Source organism: Amaranthus tricolor, chromosome 2 (assembly GCF_026212465.1).
Source record: "Amaranthus tricolor cultivar Red isolate AtriRed21 chromosome 2, ASM2621246v1, whole genome shotgun sequence".
Classification (NCBI taxonomy): Eukaryota; Viridiplantae; Streptophyta; class Magnoliopsida; order Caryophyllales; family Amaranthaceae; genus Amaranthus; species Amaranthus tricolor.
The window spans coordinates 4,425,327-4,450,648 of NC_080048.1; the positions used below are offsets into that span (position 1 = coordinate 4,425,327).

The 25,322-nt window shown below is 34.6% G+C and overlaps 3 protein-coding genes across 3 annotated transcripts; 2 read left to right on the top strand and 1 right to left on the bottom strand.

Moving 5' to 3' along the window:
- Nucleotides 1-2,024: 2,024 nt before the first annotated feature.
- On the top strand, nt 2,025-14,038 carry LOC130805096 (ATP-dependent zinc metalloprotease FTSH 11, chloroplastic/mitochondrial). Its single transcript, XM_057669723.1, has 17 exons — nt 2,025-2,926; nt 4,332-4,485; nt 6,072-6,164; nt 6,382-6,470; nt 6,649-6,772; nt 7,024-7,143; nt 8,839-8,889; nt 9,608-9,669; nt 9,810-9,867; nt 10,020-10,145; nt 10,211-10,291; nt 11,002-11,131; nt 11,252-11,400; nt 12,459-12,740; nt 12,828-12,917; nt 13,003-13,056; nt 13,512-14,038. The coding sequence occupies exons 1-17, from the start codon at nt 2,376-2,378 to the stop codon at nt 13,662-13,664; spliced, it is 2,367 nt and encodes a 788-aa protein (XP_057525706.1). The 5' UTR covers nt 2,025-2,375; the 3' UTR covers nt 13,665-14,038.
- Nucleotides 14,039-15,375: 1,337 nt separating this feature from the next.
- LOC130805416 (serine/threonine-protein phosphatase 7 long form homolog) lies at nt 15,376-17,136 on the top strand. Its single transcript, XM_057670193.1, has 5 exons — nt 15,376-15,429; nt 15,821-16,090; nt 16,174-16,283; nt 16,625-16,878; nt 16,958-17,136. The coding sequence occupies exons 1-5, from the start codon at nt 15,376-15,378 to the stop codon at nt 17,134-17,136; spliced, it is 867 nt and encodes a 288-aa protein (XP_057526176.1).
- Nucleotides 17,137-19,460: 2,324 nt separating this feature from the next.
- Nucleotides 19,461-23,875, bottom strand: LOC130805097 (abscisic acid receptor PYL8). Its single transcript, XM_057669724.1, has 3 exons — nt 23,424-23,875; nt 22,147-22,362; nt 19,461-21,332 (listed from the first exon to the last, which is right to left on the bottom strand). Exons 1-3 carry the CDS (start codon nt 23,550-23,552, stop codon nt 21,114-21,116), a joined length of 564 nt encoding a protein of 187 aa, XP_057525707.1. The 5' UTR covers nt 23,553-23,875; the 3' UTR covers nt 19,461-21,113.
- Between the last annotated feature and the right edge of the window lie 1,447 nt (nt 23,876-25,322).

Below are 25,322 nucleotides of genomic sequence, written 5' to 3' on the forward strand. Positions count from 1 at the left end.
CATAGTTAATAAATTATTAATCAGATTTAAAACTAAATTGTTTATCAATCATTACTCATATTACCCCTAACTCATCATAATTATAATGATAATAAAAATTGATTAAATTTACAATCATAACTATCATCATTGCTAATTAATAATGATAGCAATTCAAAATTCATAAATTATGATTCATAGTTTACAAACTTCTACTACGATTCTAATTAAAAGCGGAAATTGTGAGATGAAGGTCCAAAATCTATTGAATGGTGCACCAATGAATATGACTATTTGCATTTTACAAGCAATAAGATAAATAAAGACAATATGTTTAATGAGATTCATCAATTATTGGATGCATCCTCCATATTAGACATACATGAAGGGATTTACTCTTAGAGATACATATGTGTGAGAAACTAAGTAGATAGAGTAGAGAATTACATGGTAAAGACATGGTGGGATGATAGGAATTCGATCCATGAGTTTGGCCTCAATTTCAACAATCAGCATAAGAGAGTATACATAGGCAAAGTTATAATATTGCATGAAAGACACAACGTCAGGACATAAAACTCGTAAAGAGTTGTTGATAGACGTGCTTGTTCGAGCAGTGCATATGCTTGTTCGAGTAGGCTGTAGGCTTGAGCTAGAAATATCTTATTCTTGTTGGCTTCAACATGTTAATTTGGTCCTTATTTCATCCAAATATCTTCTTAAGTTGTCCTTAGTATAAATCTTAGCTTGCATATCAAGAAGAAACTCATAGCAATCAATCAAACTTGTTTCATGTACCATTCTAGTCATGGAAATATTCTTTACCAACAAACAAGTCCAAGGTTTGGTTCAATTTAGTCACAACTCACACCAATATTTGGGTTCAAAATTCTTCTACCAATATATGTCGTAGAATCACCATCACCAAAAGAGTCCAATAATTAACTCAAGTCACACTCCTTTACTAACAACAAATTATAGTTATAGTTCGTTAGTCATTGGGATGACTTATAATTTCTTTTTTTATTTAGAGTAGGTTAGAGAATCCCTATAAATTAATTTTTTTCTACAGATGGTGATAATTAAATTCTTGTCATAAGGGTGAAAGAAAAAACCTTCAACCATTATGCTTATAATTTGGTTCAATTTTAAAATTTGTATTGAGTTATAGGGTTTGCTAGTTTGGAATATAGGATAGAAAGTTTAAAATTTTAGAGGCATTTTAAAGGCAGATCAATTTATTGACTAATTTAGGATTAATGATAGACTTATAATCGCTTCATGAATCTATTAGAGTTAGAGCTAGGATTAGGGTGGGTTCAAAGGTTTAAAATTAGGGTTAGGTTGGGTAAGCTTTAAAATTATTAACTAGAATATAAATAGAACAAATTCTTAATTAGATATAATTTTGACACGTGTTTCTTATACATGATCAAATGATTTTTCACCGGTCTGATTATGTGTGAAGTTGGGATTGGCCCATCCAATGGTCATTTTTAATTAATCTTAAATTAAAAGATCAAACATTAAAGTTAATAGAGTCCTTATGATTCAAATGTTCTTAAATCTTATCATGAATTAGGTTCATCTAAGACCCATCAAAAATTCATAAAAATAATACCAAAATTTTATTAATAGAAATTATACCACGATTTTATTAAAAAATGCATATCTTACGTTAAGAATTTAGAATACTCCTAAGTTAAACATATTTTTAGTTATTTTTTAACTCATTGTGAAATAACTAGTATTTATTTCATCATTTCAAAATTATGGCATGGGTCATTAACTTATTTCACAATCACAAAAATAATACTAAAGTCTAAATTCTACAAATGGTATATTAAAATAAATTTAATACACTTAAATGCACTTATTTTTACGACATACTCATATATTTAAATATTTTCATAATTGATTTTTTATATCTTGGTATACAAGTATTCAATCAAACATCCAAAAAAAATAAAAATTTCCATAATTTTGGATGATTATTTTTCAATTAAATCCCAAATATAAGAAGGTACTTTAATTTTCAAGAATATGAACCAAAAGAATTTGTCTATTCTTTTTCTTCTCTACCAAGTTTATAGTAGTACTCCTAGTTTCTTCCCTTAGGTTCGTTGATTTAACAAAGAGTTGACCCATGAGGCGCCAATTTCAATCAATCCAAAGATAAGGTTTTTACTCTCCACACCCTTTCTTCATTTCTTTCTCTCTCCTCCATAGTTGTACCTTGTTCATCTTTAAAGGGAGAAAAATAAATTAAACCCTTAATTCTAATTTCTTTCATTCATAACCTCTTGCAAAATCAACTAATAGTAATTAGTAATACCCAAATAAATTCAGGCCAAAAATCAACAAGAACAAGAAATAGTTTTGAAATTAAAGTAAGTATGACAACATTGCAAGCTTCTCTTTTGATAAAGCCTCCATTTTTATCCCCTTTTGTTCGTTTTTCGTATTGCCCACGTTATGTTTCACCCTTTTCGTGCTTTAATCTTTCTCGTTCTTGTAAATTATGCATAAATTGCTGCAATCTACACCCTGAAAAACCCCATTTAAGTTCAAATGCTGATCATGTTGAAGACCCATTTTCATCAAATTCTAATGCCGAGCAACAAGTTTTTGATGGTAGAGGTGAAAACCCTACAAGTTGTGGTAATGAGGATAGTGTTTTTAGAATTGAAGAAAAAGGAGATGAAGGAGAAGAGGGTTTGATGGTTGAGAAAAATGGGGAAGAGCGTAAATTAGCAATAGTTGTGTTTTTAGTGGGAATTTGGGCAACTATGAAAAAGGGGTTTGAGAAGATTTGGCTATCTGGGTGGTTTAGTTGGTGGCCATGGCAGCAGGAGAAGCGGCTTCAACGTTTGATCGCCCAGGCGGATGCTAATCCTAATGATGCTGTGTTGCAAAGCTCTTTGCTTGCTGAGCTTAACAAGCATAGGTTTGAACAATTTAACTTGTTTTGATGATAATTGGAATATTTCTTGTTTTTGAGCTAAAATGAATAAGCTTCTATAAGACCTTTTTGTTTGCTTAGGCTTTTTTGTCTACTAAATGTTTGAAAAACACCCAACAACCATTTTCCATATGTAGTAAGCTTAAAGTTCCATTTGTTTCTTCATATTTTAAGTGCTTTTAGAATACATTACCTTTCTAGCTTTACTTATGACCATGTTGAATGAGTGACTGAGTGTATGGATTTAACCATTGAGTAGCCACATTGGTTAGTTTGTTAATATGTGGTTATGACTTGTTGTCCAAGTCAAGACAAAGATGTAAATGTATACATGGAGGATAGAAGAACCCGCGAAGAATCAACCTACTATTTTAAGTAATTCTTTTTTAGAAGGTGTAATTGTAGTAGTCCTAATATGAGTAGGGTTAGTCGTTGATGCATTCCTAATTCGAGAAGGAGTGTTGCGTCAAGAGTCAAAGCTTATAGTTAAGGTACATTATCACACTCTAGAGCTCCTAATTGAGGTTACAAAAATCCAGTGAAGATTATTTCTATTGGATGTGATGGAGGTATTTGAAAGCTTTTCACTGATTGTTCATATGCGAGAAACGGATTTGTAACAAAGGAGTTAATATCTCAAACAAATTGACTAATGTTTGCTGACTGCGGAAACGGATGAGCGTGTTTGTTTTATTAATATCTTATCTTTTAAAGTCCTTAGAAGATTAGATTTGTTATTAGGTTAGATTATTTTTAGAATCGAAGTAGAATTTATTTTATAATTACAAGCTTTATGAGCATTGAGATTTCAGATTTCCTTCAATAAAAGTTCAGTTTGCAATTTTGCATACGTTATTGTGTTCTTTATCCATGAGTAAAGTGAATACGAGTCACAAAACGTATCTTGTCAGATCAAGTGAATGAAGCTTGGTTGGAACGAGGGGTGAGGGCTTCTTATGAGTGAAACAATGCCTTTTTATCACGGTTAAACAATTGAAGGATTTTTTAACCACCGGTTGCATTGTGTGAGTATTTTCATACAAGTTGCAAACTTGCAACTTAAGCTACTGTGATGGAAATAATTGATGAACTCTAATGGGATAAATTTTTTTTTTTTTTTCATAAGGCTAATGGGATTTATCAATTAAATGGCTTAAAATTTGTTTGTCATAGGTTTCAGGAGTGTGTAGTAAATCAAAATTTCATCTTGTGTTGATTATATGGGAGCTAAGCATTGAACTGATTTTATGGCTACTTCATCTTATTCTAATATGTGTATTTCCACTATAGCTGCTAAGGTGTAGGCTGATCCCAACATGATAGCCCCCCCCCCCCCCCCCCCCCCATAATAAAGAAAGACGAGTGATGTGAGTCTTTAATGTTGTTCCAGCCCTGAATCTGTCATCAAGCGCTTTGAACAACGAGAAATTGCAGTGGATAGCAGAGGTGTCATAGAGTATCTTCGAGCTTTAGTGGCTACCAATGCCATTGCTGATTATCTACCTGATGAAGAGTCTAGGAAGCCCTCTAGTCTCCCCACATTGGTAAGCTTCAATTTCTAATGTTTTCTACTTGCTTCAGCTGCATCTCTGATAATAATGTACCGTAATATTATGGACCGTAATAGTTATGATCTGAAGTTTATCTTGTACTTCTGAATTACATCAACCGTTAGATGTCTTTTGATGTCACTTTGATTTTCTTTTCTTTATTTTAGACCCTGACACGTGGTCAAGAATGTGAATCACATTTAAAATGCTTCAAACCAGTAATGGACAATAGCTCGAGGTTTTACGTCAAACTAGGTTCAATTTTGTGTTGCTGAACGCCACTAAACTTTAATATGGCGCACCTCCTCTTTTATCCTCCTATTCACTTGAGGTTTATTGTCTTTGTCTTGACCAGCTGTCTTTGTTACCTTGATATTACCTTCTTAATGCTTATTTTTATGGAACTTTTTTTATTTGCGTTTGAAAATATTGACATACCATGTGTGGAATTTTGAGAAATATATGTGTAAGTGAATTGCAATTGCAAGCGATTCTTTTTGCGAGCAAGTCTTTTTGTGCTTGTTGACCAACCAAAAATTCAGCAGTGCACTTTAGGCCAGCACAATATAGTGTTTATTACTGATTGTTGTTCCCTTATCGTTTCCCTCTCATGGAGAGAATGACAAGCACTAATATGGCTATTGCCTCAAAGGTTTTTGTGATTTCGGATTCACAACCAAATAAACTTCTATTTTATAAAGATGTATCATAATGCGTGCTTATGCTACACCTTTCTATCAAAATAATGATCTTTCAGTTTTTATACCAACCGTTATGTGGATATGGATGTTGGAACGTGTAAAATTGATGTAGCATCATTGCCCTGAGTAAACACGTTAAACAATTTGCTCAACATTTTTGCCTTCCATGCTGATTCAGTCTCAATTGTATAACTTCCATGCTCCATTTCAAATCATGTGCCCATGTTAAGTACGGGTTTCTATATATGTTCCTTTTTGGTAATGTTAATGATGATTGATTCCACATTGTATTAGAATGTTTGCTTCTTCGTATTTCACTTTCACCCTAATTACTGTCCAGGAAAACTTTATTGATCTAGTATGCTAATATTGAAATGTAACTAATGTGGCTATACGGGCAAAATTTCATCATTTATGAATATTTGGAGGCTAAGTGGGTATATTTTTGAACGTTGGCTGCTAAAAGTCTATTTATTACTGTTCACTCTAGTAACAGAACCAAGTGAAAATGGACTGGCCACTGGTTAATATAACTCAACATAAAGGCCAACTTTTTAAGAGCGTCTAATTTGGGATGCAAAGGCAATGTTTTCGTCTTTTTGATGTGGTCCATGTGTGAGATTGTTTTTTGGTAATGTGTCTTGTGGATTACATGATCATTGTTCCCTTTCTATGTTTGGTGCATTTCTGTGCTCTTTGATCCTTTTCTGATCTCATTGGTTAACTTGATGTTTTTTTGATTGAATATGCTGTATTTTGTGAGATTTATACTGTACTTTTTACAAACTATGAGGATTACATAATTGCTTTTGATTGTATCTAATTAAGTACCACCTTTTCAATTATGAGTTACAAGTTCTTATTGATAACTTCTTGTAGCTGCAAGAACTAAAACAACGTGCATCAGGAAATACAGAGGAGCTTTCAATTAGCCCTGGAATATCTGAGAAGCAGCCATTACATGTAGTTATGGTAAGGTGGTCTGTCATGGATATCTTTCTTTTTATAATTGTAATGATCAAGTTTGATTTTTTAAGGCGCATGGTTTTAGAAATGTATCAATAATACTGAAAGCTTGAAGTTATTTTTTGCACTTCGATTCCTGTAAAATTTGTTGACGTAATTTGGTCACAATTACTTCAATTAAATTTTGTCTTAATAATGGTGCTTTTGTGCGTGTATCTGTCAGGTTGATCCTAAGGCGTCCAGCAAAATGTCACGTCTTACACAAGAGCTCTTCTCAACTATACTCTTCACTTTGGCTGTTGGTTTAGTTTGGTACAAGTTCTTTCGTGAGTCTGTTTGTGAAGTATATCAGTAGCTGTAACTATTTTTTATTAAGTCATTTGATACCAATGATTTGGGTCTTATTTTTTTTAATATATGTTCTCCAGCTTCACAACCTGTTCAGTCAAGTTTTGTGTTTTTGAATTATTCTCGTTTTGATTGTGCTCAGGGTAATGGGAGCTTCCGCACTTCAGAAGTACATAAGTAGTTTAGGTGGTATAGGAGCTTCTGGCGTTGGTTCGAGTTCTTCATACTCAACAAAAGAGTTGAATAAGGAAGTGCTCCCAGAAAAGGTATTATCCTTTCTCAATTCCGACTTGTTTGGCTTTTTCATTCCATTTTATCATTGATTAGATTAGAAGAGATCTGAAAATTTTATGGGTAATTGTGGATTAAACGAGAAGATAACATGATACAGTTCTTCTAGAATGTGATGCATAATCTTGTTTTGCTTGAAGTTTTTATCATACAGTTTGATGTTGCAAAATGTAGTTTATAAATTTGAATCTGTTTCTTAAGTGCGGATTACTTGTCATTTCCTCAGAATGTCAAAACGTTTAAGGATGTTAAGGGATGTGATGATGCCAAGCAAGAACTTGAGGAGGTGGTGGAATACCTCAAAAATCCTGAAAAATTTACTCGACTTGGAGGGAAGTTGCCAAAGGTTTGTTGCTATTAATCCCGTTAATTTTTTTTTACTTTCTGTGAATAATCGCTTTTGAATTTTTAGAAATACATGAACTTGGAGAACATAAGTAAAGATTTGTAGAAGTGAAATGATAATGTACGGCAATGAACTTGACTTCTCGTTACTGATTTTTTTTCACCATATTTTTTCTTTACTCTGGTAATTTTGCTTTTTTTTTCTCCCGAGGTATGATATAGATTGCATCTTTGCACATGATATCCATTCGTTCTGCCAGTGCTACTGGTTACCAGTCCTTTTCATTTTAAAAAGTGTGTCTACTGTCTGGGGCTCTCCTAGGCATCAGAAAATAAGTTTGTCGGGTCTAAGTGAGGCACATTCCAGAAAGCACACAGGAAGTGCACAAGGCGCAATGGGGGACGCCTGATCTGAGATACATAGTTAAAAAAAATCGAAAAATTATGTGCAGCCCCTTGCACATTGAGGCGAGGTGTAGCCCCTTGCACTTTAGTGCCTCTCGCTCTTTTTATAACTAAGTCTCTATGAATTGAATGATTTTTTGTATTTTGCTTGCAGCTCCTATTTCACTGCCTTTCCCATTCATTATTTTGTTTTCTAGAAATTATTTGACAGTCTTTCTTACTGCTACCTGCTTCTTCCTACTTGTACTTCTTATAGGTGGGAATGGATACATCTAGACCTAGTTCAATGTCTTTGCATTTTTTGTTGATATTTTTTTGCCTGAAGCCACTCTTCCGCGAGTCCCAACCTGTTCAACATGTCCATCATGTCAAGCTGCATGATTAACTCTTCCCGCACTTCTTCCAGCCATCAATTTGCATTCCGCTGACATTTAGACATCCTAACCTCTGCATCATCGCGGCTGTGTCATTAACAGAAACAGTCCACTTCCTAGATCTTGCTGTCTGTTAATAATTTGCTTTACCTCAGTTAAACTTTTCCTGGGCAAACCAATCACCCCACCCACCCAGCCACCCAGCCACCCAGCCACCCGAAAGAAGAAAAGAACCTGAAACCGTGGATTTGTTTTGATTAGTATCTTTAGATCCCAGACCCTACTCATTAAATTTGGTGCTTAGGCATGCTTCGTGTCTTATATAAGGACTAACTAAATGAAGTCAATGCTAACCTTCTTTTATAACAAACCCTTGTATGAATTCTGAATGGGCAAGGAAAGCCAACCTTAAAGCTGGGATAAATAAAATGTGTTTGCTATGAAAAGGGAAGGGGTACTGGGCCATTGGAAAACAATATCCTACAGGGCTGTGCTTTACCATATTCGTTCATTCACCTCCTTTATAAAAGTAAAAATTGTCAAAAAAATGCATGTTATCATTCATGCACCTCCCATGTAAAGCTTTACTTTTTCCTTTGCCAAGTTGACCTTGTTTTCTTGAACCAAACAAGGAAAAAAAAAGGAAGTTTTATTGAAAATATGAAAAAATTGCAAACTGCTTTATTTCTTTTAGTATTTTCAAAAAAAAAAAAAAAAGGTTTTACACTAGTTGTTCAAGAAAAACAACTCTACTAGTTTTGACCGGCTAATATTAAGATCTAGGCAAGTTTCCGGTGTGTATCATAACTTTTTCTATTGATATTAGTGTTTTATTAAATAATAGGATCAATTTATGTGATTCCTTTTGCATATTTTAAATCACTTTGGATAACAGAAAGCTGTATTTCTGACGGTAGGGAATTCTTTTGACTGGAGCTCCTGGCACTGGGAAAACACTTCTTGCCAAGGTACTTCTTTCTCGAACTTTTTGAAGCTTCTTGATTTAGTAATTGCATGGTAATGGAATTAGAGTACAATGTTGTCTGTCTAGTTTATCACCTGGTGCTTTGTATGGCTGAATAGTGCAAAAATACTGTTATCACTAACAACCACTGATACATGGATTATAAAAAACTATATCAAAATGGCTGCTAAAATATGCGCACTTTTTGTTATATGAAGTTGCTGAAGATGTTTGCTACCAAGGGTCAATCGAATACAACCTCTTTGTTATTACTAAGAAAAGTAAGGTTGCATACACCAATCCCCAAATCCCACGTAGATGGGAGTCAGTTAATGGAATGTTGTTACATGTTATTTTGTTAGTCAATGGTGGATGTTCAGAGTTAACGGTGCACCTTGCATTACTTTTTGGCACCAATAAGAAGCTTTTGTTTGTTTTAGCCTTGCGAAAGTTTTGGGTGCAACTCTTTGTATCCTATTTGTAAATTATGGGCTTTATTTTTCTTTGTCAATTACATTTGTTAAAACCACCTAAAAGATTGAGCTTTGTTTAACATCCATTACAGGCAATGAAAGACAAAGCTTCTAATTATCCTTTCTTATTATGTAGCTTTTCTTAAAGCAGTAAAATCGCTTTTTATGTAGTCCTTTTTAAAATTTTGTTTTAGTACTTTTCATATTGCCTAAAGCTTACGACTTTTTAACGCATCTGGAACATTGAAGGCTATTGCTGGAGAAGCTGGAGTACCATTTTTCTACCGAGCAGGTTCCGAGTTCGAAGAGATGTAAGTTTTTGTATATTATCTCTTGATGTCTTTTGAAATTTGATTTTCTTGCACTTGTGTACCCTTTTCGCTTTCTGTGTCAGCTTCTATTAAAAAACAGCTATCGACGTTCTCGATTAAATTGAAATTATTTGCTGCAGGTTTGTTGGTGTTGGTGCTCGTCGAGTGCGGTCCTTGTTCCAAGCAGCCAAGAAAAAGGTTTGTCTTTTTATGTGCGGTGCAACTGGCACACTAGCTTGTTGAGCGCCATTTTGTATTATTTCCGTTTAACATAATGCAGATTTCGAATGTAATATTGCCACATGGCCCATGTCTTCCCATTGACAAAATAAATTTTATCTTTTCTACAGGCTCCATGCATTATTTTTATTGATGAAATCGATGCCATCGGATCAACAAGAAAACAGTGGGAAGGACATACCAAAAAGACATTGCATCAACTTCTTGTTGAAATGGATGGTTTCGAGCAGAACGAGGTATGCAATACAAGTTAATGGCGTTGATGTAGTATGATCTTACTTTTTTTTTACTTTGATTACAGGGCATAATATTAATGGCTGCAACAAACTTGCCTGATATTCTCGATCCTGCTTTGACCCGACCTGGCAGATTTGATAGGCATGTAAGTTTTGTTATCTTGTAATACATATCAAAGCTATGTGAGGCGGTCCGAGTGATGCAAGTCTAGGAACGCTTTGACACTTCTTTAGAACAAGACGTGTGTGTATTTTTTTCTTCACATATCATGAAAATATATACTACAAATCATTCTCATTCCAACCATTTAGTACCGATTACCAAACGGGTCGGTAATGGACTTGATTGCCCCTTGCCGTAGTTAAAGTCCCCAAATTTTGTTCTGACATTTCTGAGATGGACCCAATCTTTAAATATATCAAACACGTGTTTTCTCTCATAAGCATTGTTATCTGGAATGACATTTGGTTTGGAACGGGGAACGGGAACACGGAACGCAACCTAGATTGAGTTGGAAACGATTGGGTACGAGATACATTATGTATAAAATATATATTTGAAAACGAAATTAAATTGAAATGATTATTTTGTTATTTTTTTCAAGTGGAATTTTTTTCAGATTTCTAGGTTTCATCTCATTTTTTTCTCCCTTCCTTTTTCTTTAATTTGTAAATAAAGGCCAAAATACCTTTTTAAAAATGTCTTCTACACCGAGACGTCTCCTTAAGCGATTTGCGTCGTGATTCGTGGTGATTGAGGACGGACGTTCCCGGATCGTGGAACGTGGCTACGTTCCACGTTCCATGTAACTATGCTCATAAGTAACAGAACCCTCTTAACAAGATTTCTTTTTAGATTGTTGTTCCCAGTCCAGACGTACGAGGTCGCCAAGATATCCTAGATTTGTATTTACAAGATAAACCAATTGCTGATGATGTTGACGTCAAAGCGATTGCTCGTGGTACCCCTGGATTCAATGGAGCAGGTAGATTTGTGCTTATTTACATCAACACAAAGTTGGTCTTGATATTTATCCTTTGTATCAAAGATTCAGCATCTATATTTTTCAGAGGAATAGGAAGGTCTCATACATTCTCGTTTTCAGATCTAGCAAATTTGGTCAACATAGCTGCCATTAAGGCTGCAGTTGAAGGTGCCGAAAAGTTGACGGCTGCTCAACTGGAGTTCGCAAAAGACAGAATACTAATGGGTACGGAGCGAAAAACTATGTTCATGACTGAGGACTCCAAAAAGGTGATTAAATGATTTTAATAATTCGAGGCCGTAGCTGCCTGATAAGGAAGATAGAATATGTTAAAATGTTTTAAGGAGACAATTTAATAGGCATTCATTCATATCCCTTAAAAATAGATACTCTATTGCCCCACTAAATATGTTAGACTTGAAGAATGTATAGTATATTTGAAAACTTAAGAGGAGACCGATCTCTTACTTTACCTAAAAAATTGTCTTGCATAATTTTGAAGCTCAAACTTCTATTTTTGTGGGCACTATATGTAGTACTCCCTTTCTCCCTCTCATTTTGCATCAGTTTCTATTTTAATTTGTCGCACTGATTTTGCACGCTTTCCATTTTTAACAATGGTTCCGCTCTTCATCTTTTAATCTGATTCACAAACTTATACTTTATCTCCATCTTAACCACTCATTTCTATCTTCCACTTGCTTTTTCACATTCTCCAACCCAATTTCCCCTTTTACTTAATTTTACTCATTTTGCAACTGGTGCAAAATGAGAGGGCCATAGGAGTATATAGTACCCTTTCCTATTCTTCTCATTTATCCCATTTCTCATTTTACAATGTTCATCAATCACTCTTAATTTGTGTTTTATTGTTAATCTATAAGCTACGAGATAGTCAAGTGAGATTTTTTGATTCAACTTTTTATAAATTTTTACTTTTACATAATTAAAGATATTATGTGTTGAATTAGTGTATCAGCAAACGTATAATGAGAAATGGGACAAATGGGAAGAATGGATTGGAGCATAATTTATTTTTATTGGTATATAAAAAATGCTCAGGCAGTAGTTTTGAAGGATATTAGCAACGTTTGTGTCGCAAGCTTTTAGATAAGATCATTTTCCACAAAACATAAGTGCGTTAGTACATTGAGGACTGAGGAGTTATTTTCTTACTCTAATTGTACAATGGCTTCTGAAATCTGGACCCAATTGTATATACCACTGTAAGAACTTCGTATTATGAATTACTAAGTGAACAAGAAATCGGAATAATATCAAGTTTAATGGATAAATTAGAGTAATTTCTTTTTGTTTTTACATGCAGCTTACTGCATACCATGAGAGTGGGCATGCAATTGTGGCTTTGAACACTGAGGGTGCTCATCCAATCCATAAAGCAACGATTGTGCCACGTGGATCCGCTTTGGGGATGGTTACACAACTCCCTTCAAATGATGAGACCTCGGTTAGCAAGAAACAACTATTGGCTCGTCTTGATGTTTGTATGGGAGGTAGGGTCGCAGAGGAGCTTATATTCGGTCAAGATCATGTCACGACTGGAGCGAGTAGTGACCTCAACACTGCTACAGAGCTTGCTCAATATATGGTATGCATCCGTAAAAAATTTTTGTTTATGAAAAGTATTTTTTCAGTATTCATTGACATTTGTCGGATTTTCCGTTTGATTTGTAAGGTAACAAGTTGTGGGATGAGTGATACAATTGGTCCCGTTCATCTCAAAGATAGACCAGGTTCAGAAATGCAATCTCGTATCGATGCAGAGGTCTGTCTAAGAACCTACCGTTCGATGGTTATTTGTTGATTTGTTTGTTTGCTGTATAACCCAATCTTCTGCGTTTGTTCATTAGGTTGTCAAACTTCTTAGAGATGCATATGACCGGGTGAAGGCCTTGCTAAAGAAGGTTAGTTTGATAATTAGTGAATTGCGCTACATTTAACTTTAGCTACATGTTATGACTTGAGCTTTTATTCCAATGGTCTATTTGGTAGGCGAATAATCTGTATTAAATGGTAGAAATGATAATTTACTATATGTGTTTGCGAATAGTCTCACCCCTTTATCCATGGTATATACTCTAACACGCCCCCTCACACGAGAGCCCATTGGGCAAGAAGTATGGATGCGCACATGCGCTGAATATTCCACTTTAAATGTGGGGTGGTTTAAATCGAACCCGTGACTTTTTGTCACGCTAGCTTCTGATACCATGTCGAGGAACCAACTCAACCAAAAGCTTAAGCTGATGATTGAGACCCTAGGTTATATTATATACTCTAACACCATTTGTTAATTCACTAGAATTTGAAGTTTTAGTCTTGAATCGGGATTAATATTATTCAAATTGTGATGTCCCAGCATGAAAAGGCGCTGCACGCTCTTGCCAATGCACTATTGGAATATGAGACGCTAAGTTCGGAAGACATCAAACGTATTCTTCTTCCGTATCGTGAAGAAAGGCAACTAACGGAGCCTCAACAACAGCAAGAAGGCGAACTTGTATTGGCCTAAACCGGGTGTCCCTTATTATTAGCTATTGAACGTTACTGGAGTGAAGCTGATGCTTGTCGTGGAACGAACAAAACCCAGCTCGCCAACTGTTCGGGATATCATTGTTGATTGTTCACTAACATACAAAGCATTCTTACCATAAATAGCAGGTGCAAGTCATTCCTTTCGAAGGCATTCATTTTTGCAGATCAAATTTCAGAAGAATTTTCAGAAAAAAGGTGTGTACTCTATGAGATAGTAGTGGGCTTTCTTGAAGTGTTTAAAAGGAAATTATGTTGGAAATATCAGAAATTGTACAATAGTAATTAGACACTAATTGTGAATGATAAGTATTAAGGTTTTCTATGTTAATGATCAAGAACTTATAACCCAAACTTGAAATTTGACCTATCACTTGCACATGAACTTGATGATGAAGAAAATATGAAAATGTATATTTTGAAGATGCATGTCGATTCATCGGAGGCCAAAATAGACTGTTAAGCTTCCAAATCCCCAGGCATAATCGATCCATCTAAGAAGAATCAAAGCGGCATCCTCACTTCGCGTTGAGTGTCGAGCTATCCTTGATTATTATTGATATGATTATATGAATAGAACTTTCTAAAATGTTGACATCTCGAAGGGTTCGAGGAGAGTAATTTTTGTGTTGCAAAGTTGATGTCCGGTGCATTTGATAACCTAGTACTCTAGTTGTTGGGATTTGTCTTATACCGATGAATTAAAGATGGTATACATGCACTTTTCAAGTTATTGAGAAATAGTATCTTTTTGGCTTATAAAGTGTATGCTCTGTTTTTTTGATTACATGTTGATATTCATAATAAGTTCATCTCAAATTAACCATAGTACTCTATTTTTCAAGCCAATTTATATGTATTTTGAATATTACTACATTTTAAATTTCATAGCGGTATTATATTTCTCTCTTAAACTCATTTATAAACTTAAGTTTTATACATCTTATTTAGATAATCTTTGTATGCACTTTTTTTTTCTTTTTATCTCAATACTCGTTCAAATTTTACAAAGTGATAAAATTACATTGTTAATAAAATTGAGAGGAAATAGTTTATTCTTCACGATGCTACAATTTTTTACCTTTGTCAAATGTGAAAATTTGAAAAAAATAAGATTATTTAACAACTTTATTCCAAAAATAAGTTTCGTTCAAACTTTATTTCCAAAATAAGCGTCTTTGCCTCCAAACCTAGGCTTAGTGTAAACTCGCGCTTACTAACAGCGAATTAGAGCAAATGGTCAAAATTTGAGCCAAGGGACAATTCGCTGTTAGTAACAGCGACTTAAGGAGTTGACTGGTCAACTCATATGTCGTTGTTACTAACAGCGACTTAATGCGAGTTTAATTTTCAGTTGTCCTTCTTCCTCATTTCAGTTTACTCCCTCATTCCAAGTTTGTAACCTACGAGATCTCCCTCTTCTTTCCACCATTAAAATAACTTTTATCCTTCAATTATTTTCATCAAATTCCAAGTTTGTACTACTAATTAGTTCTGTCATCTTCCTATCTTCACTTAAGGTACTATTTTTTTGTGTTTTTCTCCATTTTCGAAAATTAGGGTTCACAAAATATTCATAAATTTTCACATAAATGCAGATTCTTAAACTTGCAATTTACTACTTCTTGTTGATCTACAGCTTATTAAGGTACGTTTTTATTATAATTTTTTTAGTTGTTGTTGATTTTAAAATGTATGTCATTTATATTGGTCATATAATATCAAATTCTATGAATATGTCAAATGTACTTGTTATTTGCCATGATCTTCATATTGAGGTTGTTTGTTCATGAATTTAATGTAGAATATGTTTTAGTTTAATGTAGAAAATGTTTGAATGCGAACCCTAAATTTGAATTTAATTTAGAGAATGTTTGAATGCAAAACCTAAATTTAATCAATGTTGTTATGTAGTATATATTTATGAACTTGATGGTGATGTTGATTTTGTACGTATTGTTGTAGAAATAGCTTCATTTCGTGTGACTGTTGTATGCTTTTGGAATGGATCAATTCGATCAAGTAGTAACATGGCTTGCGCGTAACATGGTTTGCACGTAACATAGATTATTAGGAGTCCGACCTCCCGCAGAGGTAGCCAAAGGGAGTAGCCTACGTGTAGCATGGCTTGCGCAGAACTTCTCGCACCTCCCTGAAGGTGCTGATGAGGCTACCGTTGAGAGATACCCTAAGGCGTATCTCTTATATCTGATTGGTGCTGTCTTGTTCTCCAACAAGACTGGCAACAGGGTACAACTTTTATACTTGACATTGCTTGATGCGCCATGGGAGGTCATCTCCGGTTACAGCTGGGGTTCCGCAGCCCTAGCTTATCTGTATAGAAGACTATGTGAAGCTTCACGGAAGAACGTGAAGGAGATCGCTGGGCCCCTGATTACTCTGCAGGTAATACTAACTTTACATGTTAACGCTTTATTTCTTAATTTGTTTTTGTGTTTCAATTACTTACTTATATCTGTAATTCATAGCTTTGGGCGTGGGAGCACATTCTCATTGGGCAACCGATGAGGAGTGTGGGACGTGGTGCATTTCCTCCACCAATTCTTCCACCCCCACATGTGCCGTATGGATCGCGATGGTCCTTTGAAAGACGTACAAGGACCCACACAGAATCGGGCGTGGGGTTCTAACGCGATCAACTCGATCTACTTCGAGCTGACCAGGTAAAAACTTCACTACAACTTGTCTTGTAACTATCATATTGCGTAATTTATTAATTACATTTTCACGTGAAGTTTTGATGGGACCCTTACCCCGCTGAGGCATACGCTGCATTGCCTCAGCACTCAGGGATCTTGTCAGGGGCGTGGAGAGCCTCTGTACCTTTGATATGCTTCGACATAGTCGAAGTGCATCTCCCTGAGCGCGTACTGCGCCAATTTGGAATGGTACAGGGCATCCCGCCACCTTGTGACACAGTAGCGGATCTCCATCACAGTTCACGCAAGAGTCGGGAGCCCAAGAACTGGTTGGAGATCAACTAGCGCCATATAGCTCGTTGGGATCACATGATGGAGCTACTGGCCCAAGGTGCGTCGATCGAGGTTGTAGGCGCACCTACTTCGGCGAATTACATGTCGTGGTTCCTCTCCATCACTCGTCGATGGATGACACCACGAGGTATCACCGCGGCAACCCAGTACGCTCCCGCAGCACCGACGATGAAACACTTTGTAAGTATTCTTCAACGTTGATTATTATCCATAGAACTTACATGTTATACATTTCATTAATACTTCAGTCTTAATGCAGGCACAGGGCCTTGCATCTGTCATCAGCTCCACCCAAGAGGAGCCTGTGTGGGAAATTGCCCAAGGCATACTCCTAGGGACACAGACACAGTTTTAGCACTTCATTCCAGAAGTCGCTGTGCCCGACACCAGTATGGACGAGCAGTGGTCATCTCCTCATCATGCCGACGTTCATCTTGATGAGGTAGACTTAACGTGTCCCGACTATGGTGCCAGGTCCTCACAAGGGGCTAGATCATCACATTATCAATCACCTCCCCTACCTGAGCGTCATGCGACGGCCTCTTACTATCGCAGGAGGCGTCGTAAACCGTCACAGTTAGACAGGGTACAGGAGGAGGATTAGCATTAGGCCATTAGTATACTGTTTGTATATATTGAACATTAGTGACATTTTGTATTATTAAGTCTTTAAGCTCTTGTTTTTCTTTTTCAAGCCGTATTATTAAGTCTCTCTGCCATTTGGTACCCTCCGAGCAATCCATCTAAAGTATGTGCAATCTAATCCTTCAACCAAGTAGAAAGGACAAGCAACAAAATCACGCCCAGGATCGAAGTCGCTCCAATCTGTATTAATCTCAACTTCATAACCACAATCACAAAGCTCTTCAATAGAATGCTCCTGTGACATCTACGGAACACATATGATATAGTAACCTAATTAAACATTCAAAAATAATATTAACATTTATAAATTGAGAATAACACTAACATAATACCTTATGTTACCTTTAAAAATTGATTAACTAGAACAAGAATGATGGAGATTGGATACAATGAAGTAGGAAAATGATGGAGTTATTAATAGAACATAATAACAACGGCTATTTTCAACTTCATAACGGCTATTTTTCAATTTAACAACGGCTAGTTTAATTCATACAAGAAAGTCAATAAAAGTCAAACCAGTCAAGCCTCAAGTCGCTGTTAGTAACAGCGACATTAAGGTTTGACCAGTCAACCTTAATGTCGCTGTTACTAACCGCGACTTGAGGCTTGACTCAAATTTTGACCATTTACTTTAATTCGCTGTTAGTAAGAGCGAGTTTACACCAAGCCTAGCTTCGAAAGCAATGACGCTTATTTTGGAAATAAAGTTTTTTCGAAGCTTATTTTTTGAATAAAGTTGTTAAATTATCTTATTTTTTTCAAATTTTCGTCAAATGTTCTAATTCTTATGTTCTATCGCCCTTTTATTGTTGTGACTTGTGACCCATAAATTTGCTACTCAACAAGAATTGTTGAACAATTTCAAAGAATTGTTGAACAATTTCTCTTACTATTTGTACTTAGATAATTTACGTGACTTATTTGGGGAAAATCTAATGTGAGTTTAGAAGTATTTTTTAAGCATGAAAAAGTAAATGTTGTTTTTGATCACTCATCTAAAATAAGCTAAATTTTTATCGAGTTATTTGTTACAACCTTATCGCTTACTCTTCGTCTCCATTTGAATTCGGGAGGTACAATGACCAGCGCTAGGCGCAATATTTTAAGAAGACTTTTGCTCCAAAAAGAAATAAAATCGAGTTTTTTTTATAAAACACAAATTGTTGTAAAACATGGTCTTATCAAAAAACATATCTTATATATGAATTAAATATTTCATCTAATACATAAAAGTATTATGAGAATATGAGCTTTTTATTTAATGTTATTTCATCAAGAGACAATTTTTCACAATTACTTATATGAACATGAAGATTTAAGGATGGGTATTAACTCACTATTTAGAAGTGCCAAACTAGCGAGTAAAAAATGCCATCTAATGTAGATTTACGATCCTACCCTCCCATAATAGTTGCACATTTAATTAAAAAGTGCTAGCATTAAACAATTGTCATCTAAATTTGGATATTAGCATGACGAAAGAGGGAGTATTAAACAAATTCTTGGCACCCATTCCCAGAAAAAGATCCTTCAGAGATCCAAATCAAGAAATGAGGATATTCCCCTGCATTTCTGCCTTCAGAACCGCACAGATTTACTCTCAGAAAAAGTACTCCTATTACTCACCCTCTCCATACGTGATACGCCTAGAAACAGCCAAACAGGGTACTAAAAAAGTTGCTCCTACGTCCTAAAAAAAACTATACGAGTATTGCACTAAAATTAAACAGGAAATTCCACATGATAATTCTAAAGTTTTCGGCTCGGTAATCAAAACTTTTACAAAATTTACACGGTAATTTTGAGGTTTATCAAATTGTTCCACCGTGACCTTTTTACACATAAAACGTTAGCAAACGTTAATTTCAAAGCTTTAAGGCTGTTGTACGTCTATTTATGCGACTCACCATTTCAAATGACATCAGTTTCAATTTTTTCCCAAAAATATAAACCTTAACTCTATTATTTTTCATCCAAATCATATTTTTCCTCTAAATCCAAAAATAATAGAGTTAGAGTTTATACTTTTGGGAAAAAGGTTAAAACTGATGGCATTTAAAATGGTGAGTCGCATAAATAAGCGTACAACAACCTTGAAGCTTCAAAATTAGCGTTTGCTAATGTTTTATGCGCAAAAAGGTCACAATGAAACAATTTGATAAAACTCAAAATTACCACGCACGCATTTTTTAAAAGTTTTAGTCACCACGTGAAAAACCCAAAACCTCAGGCTTACCACATGGAATTTGCTAAGTCAAAAACTGTAACATTTGATTGTGTATATGATATTGAAAGAGAAGTTAAAATGTATAAATAATGAAGTATTAAAATTTAAAAGAGTTAAAATATGTAAATAAGAATAGAAGCAAGTGGTAGGAGCATCTCCATAAGAATTAGCTCAATTCTATAATACTTAAAACCATTTTAACTTGGCACCAGTATAACTAACAAGAAAATGCTTTAAAATCATTAATTGTCCTTCAAAAGTGACAAAAAGTCCAAGAGTTAAAAGATATAAAATACAAAATAAAATAAAAATAAATAAGACAATTTATAAATCACTTCATGGCATATTCACATTCCTTGATTGTTGCAAGAGGAATATATAGTAATGTGTCAAGTATTATAAAATAGATGAAAAAACAAAGATCTACTTCTTTTTCGATCACAAATTTGGAAAAAGAAAACGAAAATGTTCTCATTCACAAGTTGGAAAAGTAGATTTCCCTCCATAGATAAGACCATTAGAAAGACCCATAGGCCCATGTAGCCCTAAAACAATATGCCAACGCCTTATCCACCTCAAAGCACGGGGTCATCGAGAATCTTCTTTATCATAACAATAAATTGGGTCTTTTTTGTCTTCATCGACATGGCCATGGCCATACATCAAAAATTGATGGATTACATAAAGTTATAAAACATATGCTATCAAGAGTCATTCAAAAATAATCTATTTTTAACACAAGGGTGATGGCTATCAAGAGTAATGCAATTTCAGTCATTTCTTCCTACCCAAAAAGAAGAGAGCTGTATATTTTGATAAAACTTAAATGAGTCACTCTAGCCTCATTTGATAACTTGATAGATATTTACATGTACATTACTTTCTGGATAGGGGGACAAAGAGGGATTGACTAGATAAGAAAGAAGAATAAGAACTAACCCTTCAACCATAAATGCACAAGGAAAGGTACATGACAGAGAATTATTCTAAACTAAACAGCAGAAAAAATGACTATTAAGTTACGAGAATCATGACAGTAATTCACAAGTGACGATGAATTTACGACACCAAGAAAAACTACTTACAATCCTTCATTCCTCCCTATACTCTAATGTGATTCATGACTACCTATCAGACAACCTCTATAATTTCTCAACAGAAGCTATAATATGAGTCTGACGAGATCTACAAACGTCTCCACAATCACATGGTTTTATATACAACTAGAATGCATGGACAAACATCATGACTATAAAAAACTCGAGAACGACACAGTTTCCGTATCTTTCGCTCTTCCGAGGACTTTTTAAGCACACTTTTTATATGGTTGTGGTTCTACTACTGCCTGAATACAGTAATTTTCACCAGTCTCAGAATGCAATACCACTCAGAAAATAGGTAAAGACTATTGAGAGAGCAGTCGAATCTAGAAGATAGAAGTACCAGTCAACCCCAAGATAGCCTCTGCAATCTGGAAACCTTGAAAGCTTCATCCATGGGCAGAAAAGAAACTTGTCCTCCTATCATGCCAGGTTCCTAATCACATCCTATCAATCGGCTCAGTTCGGTCTTGTACAGCCAAACGCTCTGAAACATCAGCTAGTGACTTGAGATTACACTTTATCAGAGCTTCAACAAAGAAGCAGGTTTCATCCTTGGTGTTCCCTTCAGGTACATCAACTACAAATGACTCAATCACCATCGTCCCAGGCCTTCCCTCAATGATCTCTGGATGGAGGGACACAACCGAAGAGTAGTTCTGGAAGAGAAAAAACACAACACAGACCTGGTGATATTGATTACAGACTCCATTAAGGAGTACAAAACCACAGAAGAAAGTATACAAATAATGGAACAATCTAGTTGAACTTTTTCCTTTTGACAGCCACCTCTTTCTAATAAAATGACAATCATACTCAACTATTTGTGGAGCTCCACACAAGGCTTATAGATGGACAATAAATGGGGTCAAACTAACATTCAATCACTAGAATTCTTACCATTCACACTAGAAGACAAATGATGCTTTGGAGTTTCCTTTCCTGTATTGTCGCCAGTATACACAGAAAAAACTGGTGTTTAAGAATAAATAAATGTCTCCATCTTTTCCATTTTCAACACATTTTATAAGCAAATCTAACAAGTGAATGAAATCAGACATCAAACTGGGTTATTGCTGATCTAGAACACTAAAGAAGAAAGCTTAGGATTGGTTTTGGGTCCAGACTCCAGACCTAATTATGTTGAATGTTCACCAACCAGACATCCTTTTAAATAGATTTAAAAGGCCATGCAGGTGAATGAAATGACCCAGCATAATAATATATGAAGAGACCTTGCAGGTGAACTAAACACCTACAATAATTACAAAATGCAGGTAAAACGTAATAATCCTCCATATCAATAGCAATCAAATTAAGTATCAAGTGTCATTTTCATTTCTCTAGTAATTGCTAAAATTGACATATGCCACAGAACGATATTACAATTTATACATAAAACCAATACCAATCCCTTCCCACTCCTTCCCCAAAATGAGAAAAACAAAATATTATAAAGAAGAAGTATCATACCCTCAGCCTATGATCTCCACCCACAATCTTGATACTCAGAATATGCTCATTGTCATCCAAAAGCTCCAACCTCTCAGTGCTAGTAGTAGCCGGAAGACCAGATTTAACATCAACTTCTCTCACACTTCCAATCTCAAGATTTCCCTGCACCACACATCTACTAACAAAGGGCTTGTACTTTTGTGGTTGATCAAATCTCCTCACTAGAGACCAAACCTGACATGCAAACACTGTATATTAACAAAAAAAAATCGCCAAACAATGTTGGTTGTTTTCTATAAATAAATTGACAGCCAACAATATCATCAATGCAACTGAAAAAAACTGTAGCCTATCCCTCCAAAAATCGCCAACTTACACAACAAACCTCCTTTCCTTTTTCCTCGCATCTCAACCACCGTCCTATTTTTGTAAGCTTATGATTCTTATTTCTCAACCATCATTTAAAGATTTTTTACAAATTTTTATATACTCCTACATTGCATACTTCCTCAAGCTTCACCAAAAAAATACTAACAAAATAATTATTAATAGGAGTATATTATTCGAAGAACATCGATTTCTTCCTATAACAAAGGAACTATAACAAATAGAATAATTTGCAATTTGATAGCAAGACACAAGAATCGCAAAAAAAAATTTTAAATATGTTAGAAATTTGGCTTTGAAGATTTACATTTCATGTGATTTCCTTACAAACTTTCATGGATACTTCCTCAATTGTCACCCCCAACCCAAAAACTAGCAGATTTTATACATTATGTGAAGAACATCAATTGCCCCCTTTCTCCATATTCCAAAGGCACTATTGCAGATATTAGTTTTACACAGTGATAACAAGACATGCGACCAGTGAAAACGCAAGTTGTTAGCTATTCAACTTATCAATCAACTATTCGTGTAGCTAGATATCAATCTGCAAAAAAAAAAAAAAGTTATTAACCTAGACGACTTCCAAGAACGGAAAAATCCTAGGACGATGGCTACCTAATCAATCAGAAAATAAAAACTGTTTTTCTAGCAACTAATTCTTCATGCAAGAACAGTGCCAAACTAAAATTAAGCTACACTTTCCTAAACTGGTAACTTTAGCAAACATATCATAAACGAGTACTGTTATTTAGTGGATCGTCAAACAAAATAGTCAACCAAAGCTATCAAACTAATCAAAGAAGTTGAAAATCGTAAGAATTCAAGAATCAAAATTACAAATCTATAAACACTGATCTTTACGGAATAAAAATCAATTAAAAGCAAAAGCAATTAAATTAATATACCAAATGAACAGGAGCTTTAATGTGCTTGATTAAAAGCGAACTACATTGATTCTCAGAAATTTCATGTTGATGATGTCTTCTAATGTACTCTTCTTCAATTCCTCCATATCCGTTGCTGTCCATCGTCATGTTTCTTTCTCTCTAATCGCAAAAACTCAAAACCCTAACTTTCAAGAAAATCGCCGCCGGAAAAATCTCTCCGGTGACCGAAATAGATAGCGATCGAAGCAATGATTAGTAAATTGATTCAGCGACTTTGACTCAGAACCTCCATGAAAAAACGATCACGAGCTTTCTATCTCTTCTTCCAATCTCCCTCTCTCTCTCTAAATTCTCTCTCTTGTTCTGGGTGTATGTTTGTTTGTACGCTCTTTTTTTCTCGAAGTCTCAACCTCATCGCCTGAAATCAATTAAAATAGAAAGGTAGGCAAATAAAGGCATGAATATCTAAAATAAATTTTGATTTTTACGGAAATTAAATACTAAGCCGTCCTACTTTTAAGAATAATGAGGGAGTGTTTGGTAAAATACTCCTCTATACATTTTGTCTCATTTTTTATTTTTTATTTTTTTTGCAAATAGTGGAGTAAGGTGGGTTAAAATAATAAGTATTTAGGAAAAAATATATAGAAAGTAAAATTACTATGGTCATAGAAACTAGAAAAATTCATTAATACGGACTAAATAAAAATAAGGCAAATTGAATAGGATTGCGACATAAAGAAGTAGTTCATTCAATGATATTAATTGACAAAAATGTATGGTTGGATGGTCCAATATATAATGTGATGGTTTGGTAAATTAGTTGGTTGAAAGCTGAAACAATTTATTGATATGAATCAACTATTTTTAAACAAATTGCTCCCTGCAGCATTTTGAAAATCAGTTAATCAAACTAATTAATAAAATTAATTAGTCAAATTAGGCATTTTAATTAGCTACCACTACTAGCTATCAACTATCAATTATTTGTGAACTACTTCCCAACTTGTGTTAAGCATATCAATTTAAATTATTTGTAATAATTTAATTTTAATAAGGTAAATCACTACTTTTAAAAAACATTATTATTTCATAATTTATTCGTTTAACTGGCATGACCCATTTAGTTGCTTTCAAAAGTTATGATTTTTCTCTATATTGTATAAATTTTAAATTCAACTACCATAACGGCCCGTTTGGTTAGTGGTATTAAATGGTAGTAATGGGAATGATTTTTAGTGTAAAATTTCATCAAAAGTTTCATATCATTCCCATGGGAATTAAACTTTGATCACAAATTTATTTTTTTTTGTTTATAAATTTTCATTACCACCTAATACCACCCCTCCCAATGGTAATGCATTGGAATGAGTTTTATGAAGAAAATGAGATGATTGAAGTTGGACAAACATGGCCATAAGGTAATTTAAATATTTTTCAATCAAAATTACACTAGTTTTTCATTTCCATTACCACCGTTTATTATCACCTATTAAACGGGCCGTAAGAGTTATTTTATCAAATTGCAATATTTAACATGACTAACTAAACATTTAATACTTACTCTCAATATTTACAATTATATAGGTATCAGCTACCCCCACAGGCCACAGCCATATTATGCTGAATGAATGTCTTATTCGTATTTTTTTTATTAAAGATGGACCGAGGAAAAGGGGAATACTAAATGAGAATCGAACCTAAAACTTTTTCAACAAGTGGTATTTACTCTGTATTTGAAAGTAAGAGTAAAAAAAACCAACAAATTTTGTATGAGACCGTCTTATTATGAGACGAGCTCATACTAGCAGTCTAAAGTTAAACTTACATAAAAGTTAACTAAAATAGAAATTAACTAGATAAAAATAATTTTTTTATAAAATTTAAAATTAAGTCAATTCATATTAAATCGTCTCA